The sequence below is a fragment of the Berghia stephanieae genome, chromosome 15 (genome assembly GCF_034508935.2).
Source record: "Berghia stephanieae isolate SIO BIC M18660-M18661 chromosome 15, UCSD_Bste_1.3, whole genome shotgun sequence".
NCBI classification, from domain to species: Eukaryota; Metazoa; Mollusca; class Gastropoda; order Nudibranchia; family Aeolidiidae; genus Berghia; species Berghia stephanieae.
This window is the reverse complement of record NC_088374.1, coordinates 19,729,471-19,744,470: the sequence shown is the minus strand read 5'-3', so window position 1 is coordinate 19,744,470 and position 15,000 is coordinate 19,729,471. Positions and strand designations below refer to the sequence as shown.

At 36.2% G+C, this 15,000-nt stretch overlaps 2 protein-coding genes across 4 annotated transcripts in view; both read right to left on the bottom strand.

Moving 5' to 3' along the window:
• LOC144960612 (uncharacterized) overlaps positions 1-2,940 on the bottom strand; it is a 27,891-nt gene extending 24,951 nt beyond the window's left edge. Inside the window, exon 1 of the mRNA XM_078893836.1 lies at positions 2,900-2,940. The gene's annotated coding sequence lies outside the window, so the exon portion shown is untranslated. The remainder of the gene's footprint in view (positions 1-2,899) is intronic.
• A 7,903-nt stretch (positions 2,941-10,843) lies between these two features.
• Positions 10,844-15,000, bottom strand: part of LOC144960450 (FMRFamide receptor-like) — a 19,835-nt gene continuing 15,678 nt past the window's right edge. For all 3 annotated transcript variants that reach the window (XM_078893541.1, XM_078893542.1, XM_078893543.1), the window contains exons 5-6: positions 14,908-15,000; positions 10,844-11,048 (exon numbers count right to left, since the gene is read on the bottom strand). The exon at positions 14,908-15,000 is cut by the window's right edge and continues 81 nt beyond it. In XM_078893541.1, coding sequence (XP_078749667.1) covers positions 10,863-11,048; positions 14,908-15,000 — 279 coding nt within the window. In that variant the 3' untranslated portion in view covers positions 10,844-10,862. The remainder of the gene's footprint in view (positions 11,049-14,907) is intronic.

The window sequence follows — 15,000 nt, the reverse complement described above, 5'->3', positions numbered from 1 at the left end:
ATGGTTTCAAACGTAGGGTCCATCCTGAGTCTCTTTCCCGACTTCTTGAGGTCATGAGTTCAAGACACCAACTCTGTGAAGTTTGTTGACAAGTCATCAGTAATGCTAAGCGCTATTCTCAACACAAAACATAAAACATAGAGACGAACGATTGAGACATTTGTGACCCTCCGTCTCAAAACGGTATTATGTCAGGATGATTCAGACCCCAAAAAGTGAATTTAGAGATAGAATAATGAAAATTCGGAGCTTAGAAGTTTTTTGCAATGCAAGAAACAGTCTTTATATCCACCATAACGTACAGAAATTAAACCCAAGTTGGATTTTTGTGGGTATGAATTCAATTTCCCCTTACCGAGTGGATCCCGACATGATACGGTGGGTCACATTTGTGTCAGTGCATGACATAACTTTTTCATCTTCTGAAAGAATATGCTCACCAGAGCATTTTAATCTTTATTTGAAGTAAATTGGTTGATTTTTCATGAAGTTATGGTCAGATGTATGGGAAAGGTATCCAGCAACTATTCTCAAATTTAATACTTTTTCAATTTGACAAACTGTAAAAAATATAATTAGAAGTAAAATTAACCTTTGATATCTCCCGAAGACGTACAAAAAGGGTTGATTTTATCATGTATGACAAGAACTCTTTTTTGATAATAACTGACCTTCTATGTAAACTTGGCAATATCTCAGTTTAAACCGTTTCATCATCCGACTGATTATGTCATTCACTGTAACATTTAGTAAGCTCCGATATGGGGGTGAACATTAATACAGAAAAATGAGTGGAGTAGTCACTTATGTTGAATATAAAAGAAAATGAAGTGAGTAGAAAAGTGCCAGAAGACATTGTCCCACAGTCGTACGTGAAAGAATATCATAAGAACACAATAAATTATTATGTGTGATGATTTGTCAAAATTTGTCGGATGTAGCACGAGCTAGTTTTGAGATACGAGCGAATAAAAGTGAAAATTCGTTATCTGTATGAATTTGGTTGTTTTGTTGGGTTTTTGTACCTAGTTCTAAAATCATCTATTCCCCACACACAGCACCTCCGTTTTGTCGTCATTCAATCGTAGCTTTTTCCTACCCGTCCAATCCATGACACCTAGTACACATTTTTCACATGTAGTAGTGGTAGTACTAGTAGAAGTAGTAGTAGTAGTAGTAGTAATAGTAGTAGTAGTAGTAGTAGTAGTAGTAGTATAGTATAGTAGTAGTAGTAGTAGTAGTAGTAGTAGTAGTAGTAGTAGTAGTAGTAGTAGTAGTAGTAGTAGTAGTAGTAGTAGTAGTAGTAGTAGTATAGTAGTAGTAGTAGTAGTAGTAGTAGTAGTAGTAGTAAGTAGTAGTAGTAGTAGTAGTAGTAGTAGTAGTAGTAGTAGTAGTAGTAGTAGTAGTAGTAGTAGTAGTAGTAGTAGTAGTAGTAGTAGTATAGTAGTAGTAGTAGTAGTAGTAGTAGTAGTAGTAGTAGTAGTAGTAGTAGTAGTGTAGTAGTAGTGTAGTAGTAGTAGTAGGTAGTAGTAGTAGTAGTAGTGTAGTAGTAGTAGTAGTAGTAGTAGTAGTAGTAGTATAGTAGTAGTAGTAGTGTGTAGTAGTAGTAGTAGTAGTAGTTAGTAGTATAGTAGTAGTAGTAGTAGTAAGCAGTAGTAGTAGTAGTAGAAGTAGTAGTAGTAGTAATAGTAGTAGTAGTAGTGGTAGTAGTAGTAGTAGTAGTAGTAGTAGTAGTAGTAGTAGTAGTAGTAGTAGTAGTAGTAGTAGTAGTAGTAGTAGTAGTAGTAGTAGTAGTAGTAGTAGTAGTAGTAGTAGTAGTAGTAGTAGTGGTAGTAGTAGTAGTAGTAGTAGTAGTAGTAGTAGTTGTTGTTGTTGTTGTTGTTGTTGTTGTTGTTTTTTATATTGTTATTGTTGTTTTTGATGATGATTTTGTCGAAGTAGCAGCAGCAGGAGGAGGAGGAGGAGGAGGAGGAAGGAGTGGACGAGAGGAACTTGCTTTGTTGTTGGGGTTGATGATGAAGTTGTTGTTAATGCTGGTGATGGTGGTGGTGGTGGTGGCGGGGTTGTTGGTGTTGTGGGTGGTGGTGGTGTTCCCGCTTTTGTTGCTGTTGATGATAACGATAATGATGATGAGGTTGCTGACGCTGTACCAACAATATCAGTATTAGAAGAGTTAGAGCTAGTAGTAAAAATACCAGTGACAAGACAAATGCCCGATCTTTTAACACAGTAGGCTTCAACAGCTGTGACGTCACTTCCCTCGTAATGACGCATCGTAACTTAGTAACTGGCTCTAAGTAGTAGTAGTAATAGTAGTAGGAAAAAAACATTATAAATATGATCATGTTTTGACTTTTCTACATTCTGATCACAAGACATATGAAAAGTTATGGCCAGCATGAAGAATAAAAAATACCGATTTTCTTTGTTTAGAACCACGATGGCCGCCGTTGCAGGGCGACGTGACATCAGATTATTGAATCCAACTACGAGTATATTATCTCATTTTTTTCATAAATTGATCTTTTATATAACGCAATGTCCACTAAACGTGCTCAAAGCGCTTTACAAGGGGTCCTTGTCAAACAGCAACAATTAACATTTAGAACAAGACATGACGCCTGTTAGGCTATACTATCATTATATTTTCGGACAGAGACCACGCTGGTAACGACCAGGTACTAATCTTAACACATGAGTACGGTGAGAGAATGTGAGTAAAGAGTCTTTTCCAATGACTCAAATATGCGCCGAGCAAGGCTCGAACCCAGGACCTTCCGATCACATAGACCACATAGCCGCATGATGATGATGATGATGATGATGATGATGATGATGATGATGATGATGATGATGATGATGATGATGATGATGATGATAAACGAATAAAGTGACTTACGTGTCAAGGTGCGATTCCAGAATTGATAGAACCACGACTGAAGTAATTCTAAGTTATATAACTATTTAACCCGTTCACGTCAATTATGTTTAACCCTTTTCTTACCGATCAATTTCAGTATTTTACCAAAGAAGCATTTTACGCAAGAAGCCTGGTTCGAGGAATGGAAAAGGAATAAACCCACAGGAGGGGAACTAATTGAAGATTCCTGTACAAAGTGTCCCAGGTCTTCAGGATCTACCAAGAAAATACTGGGTAGCTACAAATAGACTACGGTCAAAACATACAAGAACAGCTATAAACATGCACAAATGGGGGCTCCAAGAATCACCAACATGCCCAAAGTGCAACCAAGCACCACAAGATGCAAACCACTCTTACTAGATTGCCCAGAGACAAAACTTGAAGGGGGATTTGAAACCATCAACAAATGTGATGATGACTTCCGAACCTGGATTGATACCTTGAACATAGAAGTGTAGCCGAACGATACTACTACTACTAGTACTACCAAAGTGGCAGGCTTACCCAGCAGAAAAATTGATTTTTTTAAACTCAAACAATCTCTCTGCAATACAACTTTTGTTTTCTTAGTGATTAAACATAGTAGGGGGAATTAGGTAAAAAAAACCCTTGAATTGTGAAATCAGGGTTGAAAGCATGAAAATTACATATGTTGTAGAATATGAAAAATCCTATAATGTATGATATAGAACCACTCTGAGAGATCAGTATTAGTTATTATAGAGCAATATCCTCTAAACGTGCTCAAACCTCTTTACAAAGGGTCCCTAACCAACAGCAACACGTAACAAGTAGATCGTGAAATGACGCCTGTCAATTTTATCCGACAGAGACAACTCTGTTAATGGCGAGGTACTCATTTTACAACTGAGTAGGTGAGAGAATGTGAGTAAAGAGCCTTTTTGAAGGACTCAACTAGGTGTAAAATTATCGCCTGGCCGTTAACAGCGTTGTCTCTCTTTGAAAAATTGTAATACCGTCTAAAAAGCGTCATGTCTCGCTAGAACTTTGAGCATGTTTAGTGGATGTTGTGCTATCGTTGGACATGTGAAGAGACGAGAAAGGGAGTACGTGGGAAGGAAAGTATTGGACTTACAATTAGTGGGAAAGAGGAAAACGGGACGCCTCATAGACTAGATGGTGGGATAAGGTAAAGGATGATATGAAAGAACTGACTGGGCCTGGAGGAAGATGATGCGCTGAACGGAGATACATAGAGATGTTGCATTCATTATTGCAACCCTGCAAAATGCCGGATAAGCTGAAAGAAGAAGAAGCGCTATGTAAAAAGCTCAAGTTTGTTTGGGTTTTGTTTGTTTTTTTCAAAAAGGGTAATAGGAACTAAGACTTACTTTTTTTTTTGGACTTACATACCAAGATACATGACTAGAGGGTTATATGGAGGGTAAAAGAGGGAGAGGAAGTCCAAGAAAAAGATGGTCACAAGGCATCATCAGCGAATTAATGAAAAACCAGTGACTGAATGTGGAAGGATGGTGCAGGACAGAAGTTTGTTTCGGTTGGCAGTTGTGTAGGCCACGTCCAGGGGGGATAAGCCATGGTGATGTTGATGATGAAGAGGAGGAGGAGGATGATGATGTGTTGATGATGATGATGATGATGATGATGATGATGATGATGATGATGATGATGATGATGATGATGATGATGATGATGGTGATGATGATGATGATGACGACGACGATGATGATGAGGCTGAAGATCATGATCATGAAGATGATGATGATGATGATGATGATGATGATGATGATGATGATGATGATGATGATGATGATGATGATGATGATGATGATATCATGATATCAAAGAGTGACGTTTGTACTATCAAATCTATAAATAGATGCAAGTGGACCTCGGGTTTGGCTACAACAAAATCCAGGCTTTAAAGGGTTAACAGGTAAAGCTACTGATAAGAAACGACAGGGCTGAATCACAGTACAGTGTGTTATAGCCAAAGAAACATTCTCTACATCAGACATTTTCATGGAAATGATGATGATGATGATGATGATGATGATGATGATGATGATGATGATGATGATAATGATGATAATGATACAGTACAGTGTGTTATAGCCAAAGAAACATTCTCTACATCAGACATGTCCATGGTTATGATGATGATGATGATGATGATGATGATGATGATGATGATGATGATGATGATGCTGATGATGATGATGATGGTAATGATACAGTACAGTGTGTTATAGCCAAAGAAACATTCCCTACATCAGACATGTCCATGGTAATGATGATGATGATGATGATGATGATGATGATGATGATGATGATGATGATGATGATGATGAATATGATGATGAATATGATGAAGATGATGATTATGATGATGATGATGACGATGATGATGATGATGATGATGATGATGATGATGATGATGATGATGATGATGATATTATGTGTGTGTAATGTTGTTAGTAAATATAAATAACGATGGCAATTAAATTATTCTTATCTATAGCATTGTTCTAAGTAGAGAGCGGTGGGAGCTGCCTGAAGCATGAGGTCCCGAAAATAGTAACGAAAGAGAGATGATGGAGAGGATTCGGTGGAAACAATACAAACAATGGGCGTTTCGGGTAAAACCCCTTCGTCGGCACAACAATAAACAAATAAACGTTGAAAACAAATAAAATGAATTACAGTATAAATTGCATCGTATGCACACAACGATGGTTGGAGTGTGAACGAATCGTTAGCGTGGGATGATAAAAATAAGGCCAGTGGGAGACGTGAATTTTCTAGAAAATAATGGACGATAAAAGATAAAAGATACTAGTAGTAGTAGTAGTAGTAGTAGTAGTAGTAGTAGTAGTAGTAGTAGTAGTAGTAGTAGTAGTAGTAGTAGTAGTAGTAGTAGTAGTAGTAGTAGTAGTAGTAGTAGTAGTAGTAGTAGTAGTAGTAGTAGTAGTAGTAGTAGTAGTAGTTGTTGTTGTTGTTGTTGTAGTAGTAGTAGTAGTAGTAGTAGTAGTAGTAGTAGTAGTAGTAGTAGTAGTAGTAGTAGTAGTCCTTGGAAAAGGCTCTTTACTCACATTCTCTCACGGTACCCAGGTGTAATATGAGTACCTGGCCGTAAAGAGCGTTGTCTCTGTCCGGAAAAAATTGTAATATCGCCTAACAGGCGTCATGTCCTGTCCTCCATGTTAAATGTAGCTATTGGCCAGGGACCCCTTGTAAAGCGCTTTGAGTACGCTTAGTGGATATTGCGCTATATAAAAGCTCAATGTTAACCCTTTCCTTACCACCTGTAGCAAGCGGTTAGCGTGACTCAGCGGAGTACGTTCTTTGCATCGTCCCCGAAAAGTACCCCAAAAGTATGTAGAGTTTTTTTGCGTTTTCTCAAAGAATATGTTGACCATCCATTTTCATCTTCATGTGAAGTAAATCGGGTGATTTTTCATGAAATTATGGTCAGATGTATGGGAAAGGTATCCAGCAACTTTTCTCAAATTTCATACTTTTTCAACTTGACTAGCTGTAAAAAAATATTTAGAAGTGAAATTAAGCTTTGATATTTCCCGAAGATGTACAAAAAGGGTTGATTTAATCAGTTATGACAAGAACTCATTTTTGATAAAAATTGACCTTCTAACTAAACATGACAATACCTTCTCAGTTCAAACCTTTTAATCATCCGACTGATTTTGTCATTCACTGTATGTAACACATATTATATCCATCAATTTCCAGATCACAAAATACAGATAGATCATGCTGTCAACAATGAGACAACAGCCAAGCTTCTTCTCGGGCGCTATGAGCAAACTGACCATTCATCCATGAGTTCTATTATCCAACTACATGCCAGGAACAAGATCAATTGTGTGATTGCTCACACGAATCCTGACGGAAACATGTTGCGCCCATTTCCTTATACTTGGTTTACGGGCCATTTGAGTCAGGCGCTTTAGAAATGAATTACCATCGTTATCATCATCATCATCATCATCATCATCATCATCATCATCATCATCATCATCATCATCAGCATCATCATCATCATCAGTATAGTAATTAGTAGTATTATTATTATCATTATTATTATTATTATTATTATTATTATTATTATTATTATTGTTATTATTGTTATCATTATTATTATTATCATCATCATCATCATCATCATCATCATCATCATCATCATCATTATCATTATCATCATCATCATCATCATCATCATCATCATCATCATCATCATCAGCATCATCATCATCATCATCATCATCATCATCATCATCATTATCACCATCATTATCATCAGTTGTTAAAGGGCGGTTTGGTTCTTCTGTTTTGTTTTTATATAACTAATATAACTTAAGCTTTTATATAGAGGAATTTCCACTAAACATGCTCAAAGCGCTTTGCAAATGGTCCCTGACCAACAGCAACTCGTAATATGTAGAACGAGACAGGAAGCCTGTTAGACGAAATTACAAAAAAAATTTCGACAAAGACAATGCTGTTAAGGGCCAGGTACTCATTTTACACCTGAATCCGATGAGAGAATGTGAATAAAGAGCCTTGACCCATGACCTTCCGATCCGAACGCGAGTGTCATACCACAAGACCACATACAGCACTTGCATTGGGAGGTGGTAATCAATCTGTGTCGTCACTTTAAGGTATTAAAACATTTTTGGTGAAAAAAATCATTGTCTGTGTTGATACTCGCTTTGTGTCTTGATCTGGGGGTCGTGTAAATGTTGTTTTGTTGATAAAGGGGAAACCCGAAACGTTCATTTGATCTGTTTTTGTAATTAAATTGAAGGTTACATTCAATTTCACTTTATTATTTAGATCTAGGGGTCTGGAATCAAAAAGTACATCAATCTTTTAACAAACTGTCCCCAAAGACTATTGAACAAATAACCTCCACATTCTTCTTTCTTTTTATAGCTTTAGCTTCTGAGATTTGTATGAGAAAATAACAAAGTTGCGAATTCAAATGTTTTGACAAAATTAATGTTGGATTATAAGTCAAAATACACATTTTCCATCAAAAAAGTATCTCTATGGTGACATCATATATTATCTCTGCTATAATTGTGGACATTTTCAGACAATTTCATTCAAAACGATCCTGAGAAATATTTGACACAGTATCCCATACTATAAAAATGACAATAGCAAATTAGCTTTCTGAAAAAAATATAGTATTCTTGATACCTCTTTGAACGCGTTATTTTTTGTGTGCCTTTATAGTCTATTTTGAGAAACTGCACTTCAAATATATTATTCCTAAGAAAATGAAATATCGATGGCCCGTTGATCAAACCTCTGAAGTAGAGTATCGCAAATAGGCGACTTCAGAGGTTTGATCAACTAGCCATCGATGTCGTTTTCCACCAAATATATCAAAATCAATTTTTTGTAGGATTGTCCCAATAATTAGACCCAAACCGACCATTTGTAAAGCGATTTGAACGCGTTTAGTGGATATTGCGCTATATAAAAAATCTCAATTATAAATATATTTATAATGAGTCTAATATTCATATGCAGGACAAGTACCATAAGAGGTTTTATCAAAAGCACTTGTTAAAAATCTTTACATAATTACATCTTTCAACTTTTATTTTGTGTATTAAAACTTTGTTCATCTATTTACCAAAATCTCTGAATATTATTTCACAATTTTATTTCACAACCTAGCTAGTTTTCTAAAACAATTTTGGTCTATTTTAAGTTATGAAAACTGTAGGATATTACTGTCGTACTTTGGAAAACCCCATATTTTAAAATTTGGCCAGAAAAATCGTCCTTCAAAAATCGATTGATTTAAATTACCCTCATCTGGCAAAAAAAAAAAAACTCTCAAACCTGGCACTTCGCGACACCATAGACCATGTCATTTTACTTCAGCGTTTAAACATTACTTTTGGACACAGAGATAAGCCATCGTTCCCTCATAGCCTGACACTGACCAAATAATGACGTAAAAATCGTGATCCAATGGGATCACTTGTTTCCATGAGCTCTACTAACAACTCAGTAGACGCTGCACAAACCTTTAAAATGAATTCAAACTAATAGTCTTAGTTGGTTCTAGTGTCAGGCAATATTAACGATGGCTACGGTCAAAGAGTGGCCTTCGTAAAGTTAGGGTCTGACACTGACTAAAAAGTGAGGTCAAAATACCAGTCTTTATGGGTTTCAGTGTCAGGCAATATTAACGATGACTACGGTCAGACGCACTGCTCTGGAGTAGTTTCAATCCAACCTCCGATGTAGAACACAAACTGTTTAAATAACTGTTCGTTTTAGAAGCTGTAGTATTCAATTTTGTTCATTACATTTTACCATTACAGTGCACAGCTTCTAGCAGCTTAATTTCACTTTTAAAAACCATAATGACAGATCCTTCTTCTTCTTCTTCTTCTTCTTCTTCTTCTTCTTCTTCTTCTTCTTCTTCTTCTTCTTCTTCTTCTTCTTCTTCTTCTTCTTCTTCTTCTTCTCTTCTTCTTCTTCTTAAGAATGTTCTGAAATCTTTTTCAGTTTCGAATTTTATCATTTCGTTTTAAGTGGTCTACAAGTCTAAATTGTGGAATTTTATTTGAATTAACCCCACACATTAATATTTTAAAATGTTTCCAAAACTATTTAGGTTTCCAATATTGTCATTCAGTTTCGTACCACAAGGCAGAAACATGAAATTTTATTTAAATTGATTAGAAGCATTTATGTCATAGAATGTTTTCAGAACAACTTGAGTTTTCAATTCAGTTATTCTAGCTGGGTGTTTAATCTTAGCTACATGTCTAAATTATTTTTGAAAATAATATTTTAAATATATCCGCCACATCAAGATTAACGAATGTTTCCAAAATCATTTAGACATCTATACTTCAAATTTTGTCATTTTGTTTATACTTGTCAACAAGTCTAAATTGTGAAATTCTATTTGAAATTATTCCGACACATATATATCAATATATGTTTACAAAACTTCTTAACCCTATCCTTTCCAGCCATTTTCAGAATTTTCCCCAAAATTTCACACCCACCCAACACAAAAATATGGTTGGTAAGGAGAGGGTTAAGTTTCACGTGATGTTATTCTGCTTTATATGATTATCTTACACGTCTAAATTGTACATTAGTGACCCACCGTATCAAAGCGGTATTATGTCGGTATCCACTCTGTAAGGGAAATTGAATTCATAGCCACAAATATCCAACTCGGGTTTAATTTCTGTATGTTATGGTGGAGAACAAAGACTATTTCTTGCATTTCAAAAACTTCTAAGCTCCAATTTCTCGCCATTCTATCTCTAAATTCAATTTTTGGGGTCTGGATCATCCCGACATAATACCGTTTTGAGACGGAGGGTCACATTGGACTCATCCGCGCCATATCAAGATCAAAGAATGTTTTAGACTTTCGAGGGAGGGGGGGGGGGTGGGAGATCATCAGTAACATACTCTGAAGACTGTTTTTCTCATAGTTTTATTTTAAGTAACGTGAGCAGTAATCTACTTTATTTCAACAATAATAGTTTCCTGGCATGAAAGTACACTAAGATGGTCATCATTGATGCTATGTGTTTTGGTATACTACTCACAACATCCGCCAACAGACCTTACGTATCAACTCACAAAACGTTTATAGTCGTCTGGTCGATATAATTTAGTGAGAACTAATCATTAAAATGACTGTATAAAAACAACAGCAAAAAGCTGAGTGACGTCAATTTCATTTCATCTATATTCTTTAAACAAGCTGATCGGCGATGCCGTTGTGTTTTGTTTTGTTTTGCTTATTTTTTTATTGTTTTATTTTTCTTCTTTGTTTTAATGGTTTCAAGAATTGGCACCTGAAGAGTTTCCGTTTTCCGGTTCCTAAATGACGTCGAACAGAGAATTTTGCCAACTTCCGTCCTTCTTGGTTTGAATGGTTTCAAGAATGGGCCACCTGAAGGGTTTCTGGTTTCCGGTTCCTAAATGACGTCAAACAGAGAATTTTGCCAAGCTCCGTCCGAAAACGTTTGCTCAGAATGCAGTAGAAAATGTAATGGCAGGCAGCATTGAAGAAAACGCCGGTCTTGGCAAACATGAAACAAGACGTGATCAGCTCTTTGTCAATCTGAAAGAGTGAAAATTGAAAAAAAATTTATTTAAATTTAACAAAATATGTGACAAAAAATGTCAAATATTTGACAAAATCAATGATTAAATTATAGAGGGCGATTTTTATTAAACGTGCACAACGCGCTTTACAAAGGGGTCCCTAGTCAACGACAACACTTAACATGTAGGACGAGACATGATGCCTGTTAGGCGATATTACACTTTTTTCGGACATAGACAACTCTGTTCAGAAGGCGAGTGTCATACCACTAGATCACATAGCCACACAACATGATAAGTTAATGACAAAATAGGGTCGTGATATAATAATGTGCGGCTATTTGGTCTTGAGGCATGCATGAAACTTGCCTTCGGACTGGAAGGTACAGGGTTCGAGTAACAAGAAGAAATGAAATGAGTAGGAAAGTGCCAAAAGTCAACAGAGAATAAAAATTTCGCGGTGGCGATGGGGGCTCGAACCCGCGATTTTACTGGTACATCTCCACCTGCTCGGGGAGAGCGCTACCGATTCAAGCCTGAGTCCAGTGTGGAAATGAGTATGCAGTGTTTTTTTTCTTTATTTTAAAAGACACAAATCCCCTGTCAGACAGTTAGTTAATGTCCTTCATCTTTTCAAGACTATGCTCAACATTGGTTGAGCTTTTCTTGTAAGATGAGACAACGAATCATTCAGCTATTGAAGCCTTTGTCGACGTCAACATAAAATAATAATAAATAGATACTAATATCCCCTTTATTCATCCCGCCCAAGGGAAAATTTATCTTTAGGATCTAATTCCAAGGGAAGACCGAAATAACCCAAGCGTCAGCCGCAGTGCTCCGCCGCAAAGTGAGCTAGGGCGAGATGACTTGCCCAAGGCCATCACACAACGAGGCGAGTATGTAGTCGAACTCGGTACGTTTTGGGTACGAAGCAAAGACCTTACCGCTGAGCCCGCTGCAACCCGATGTGTTATACCTACGCTCTGAGTTGTCCAGATGTAAAATTGAGGTGAAATTGAAATTTAACATTTAATGATGATGATGATGATAATAATAATAATAATAATAATAATAATAATAATAATAATAATAATAATAATAATAATAATAATAATAATAATAATAATAATAATAATAATAATAATAATAATAATAATAATAATAATAATAATAATAATAATAATAATAATAATAATAATAATAATAATAATAATAATAGACTCTAATAGAGCACATGATATCTTCAAGAATGAGGCTCTTGGCGCTTTAAATGACATCAACACACAAACAATATTTAAAGTAGATACGTGACACCAAAAAAGAAATGTTTTCAAGGATTTCTTGAAAACAGACAATGATTTGGATTCTCGGATGCTCTGTGGAATTATCTTCCACCCATCGTCTCACAACGGTAGTAGATTGGGATAAACAAGGTGGGGGAAGCTGAATTTATCGCCATAAGTATAATTGGGGGCAGCGTGGCTCAGTGATACGGTCTTTGCTTCGTACCCGAAATGTACCGAACTCGATCGCCAACCCCCGCGCCGCCCTGTGTGGCCTTGAGCAAGTCACCTCGCCCTAGATCAATTTGCGGCGATGAACTGCGGCTGACGCCTGGGTTATTCCAGTCTTCCTTTGGAATAGACCCTAGAGACAAATTTGGAAAGGGAGTTTTATTATTTTTTTTATTATTTATTCATTATTTATTTATTTTCATTCATTATTTTAAAGAATACATTCAACTTCTTACATCATAAAAAATAGAACGTTTATATAGAGCAATATCCACTAAACGTGTTCAACGCGCTTAACAACGCGCTATAGAACTAGACATGGCGCCTGTTAGGCAATATTACATTTTTTAAGACAAAGAAAACGCTTTTAACAGTCAGGTACTCATTTTACACAGGAGTACGTTGAGAGAATGTGAGTAAAAAGCCTTTTTCCAAGCACTCAACTATGCGCCAAGCGAGGCTCGAACCCATGACCCTTCCGATCCGAAAGAGAGTATCATACCACATGACCACATAGACCCCTTGTGCGTATTTCTTCACATTTTAATTGTAAATTTACTTCCATTGGTCTTTTTCATCACTGACATAGTGCCGTTTAGGGACGGCGGGTCATATATAACATCATATACAACGTCATCATTTTTTTTGTGGATGTGCTAGAACTGCGTAGAAAAAATTATAATCGTAATGAAAACCATGCGTCAAAAAGGAGTGAATATTACGACCTAGCAGATTTTCTGCGTATTTATTTAAGTCAACCGATGATAAATTAGCCTGAAATAAAAAGAAGGTTTGGAAGTCACTTGTATATAAGTCTATAAAAAAATTAATTTCATAATTTTTAGATTTGCCAGTACTTATGTGCTCAATGATGAAAACTTTTACATTGATTGTACGGAACAATGTTGATCTCCAAACCTATTTTTTGATAAAATACAGCTTATATTGAACTCCAACCCCTCCTCTCCCCGTGTGACCAACAACAATCTCGTTCTTTGGAAGACCTGGTCATGTGAGCTTGACATACGACAACATGTAAAGGGTCATTGCAGAAAACGCATTATTGTTGTTTGTTGTTGTTGTTATTGTTGTCGTTGGGGGGGGGGGTAGGTTTGTTGGTTTGTTTTTTTTGGGGGGGGAGGGGAGGGGGGGGGGGGGTTGGGGGGTTTTTTGTTTGTTTTGTTTGTTTTTGTTTTGGGAGGGGATTGTTTTTGTTTTGTTTTTGTTTTTTGTTTGGTTGGGGGTTTTTTGGATGTGTTTCTTTTCTCCTGTTCTGTTTTTTTTTTTTTTGTTATTGTTTCTTTTTTTTTTTTCAAAATCAATTACCGAATTATGATCATGTTCGTTTTACGTTTAATACTATTCAACAAATCGATCCCTACCCTTATGCTCAATAGAGACCAACCACAATCCTTGTATTTAGTCATGTGATCTGAACTCACATTTTAAGCGTCGTAGCAGAGGCCTATTATTGTTGGGAGGATTGGAGATTTGGGGGGGGGGGGAGGTCTTGTTTTGTGTTGTGTTTTTAAGGGGTTTTTTGGTTTGCTTTGGGTTTTCATTTTTTTTTTTAAATATCTTTGTTATATTCAACAAATCAATTAAAACTCAATACCACGTTGACGCGGTGAGAGGATCACATTGTGTCACGTGTCCTTACAGAGAGATCGTCAACATCGCATTGTGCATGGGCCTCTCTTATCAACTGAGGAAATCTATCGCTTGGTTAATGAGAGTATTATATACATACTTTTATAAAATAAAGATATAAACAAATAAACTTAATTTGATGAAAAGTTCACGGTGCTGATGCACCAGTTAAATCGTTTCTCAGCCATCTTTTAGTCTGAGTTACAGAACCGTGAAGTCGGTGACATCCCGCGGTTATTCTTATCTTGGGTATTCTTTGCAACACATCACTGTGAACTGTTTTTCGAAATAAGTCTATTGGTTATATTTTTAAAGTATGTAGATATATAACAACATTTTGAAAAGTGATTTCTCAAATATAATTAGTGATACCTCATTAACCAAACGAAAGATTTCCTCAGTTGATAAGAGAGACGCATGGGCAATGCTATGTTGACGTTCTCTCTCTAAGGCATGTTATTTTGTCCCTTATATCGTATCTTTCCAAGACTTTTTTTCTACAGAGAGGACCTTAAAAAATCTCTGTCGTCTATCTGGAATTTAAAAAATGTGTTTATGTCTTTACTAGGGTTTTTTGTTGTTGTTGCTGTTATTGTTGGTTGAAGAAGGGTTTTGAGCCCGAAACTTTCCGTGCTTTTTTTTGTGTTTTTTTTGTTTTTGTTTTGTTTTTTTTTTAAGCTGTTATATTCATTTTTGTTTATTACAAACCTGGGGAGGCATCAGCATCCAAGTGCAATGGACGACACAGTTAATGCCGATTAGCACGATGAAGGAGATGGTAACTCCCAACTGTAGACGCGT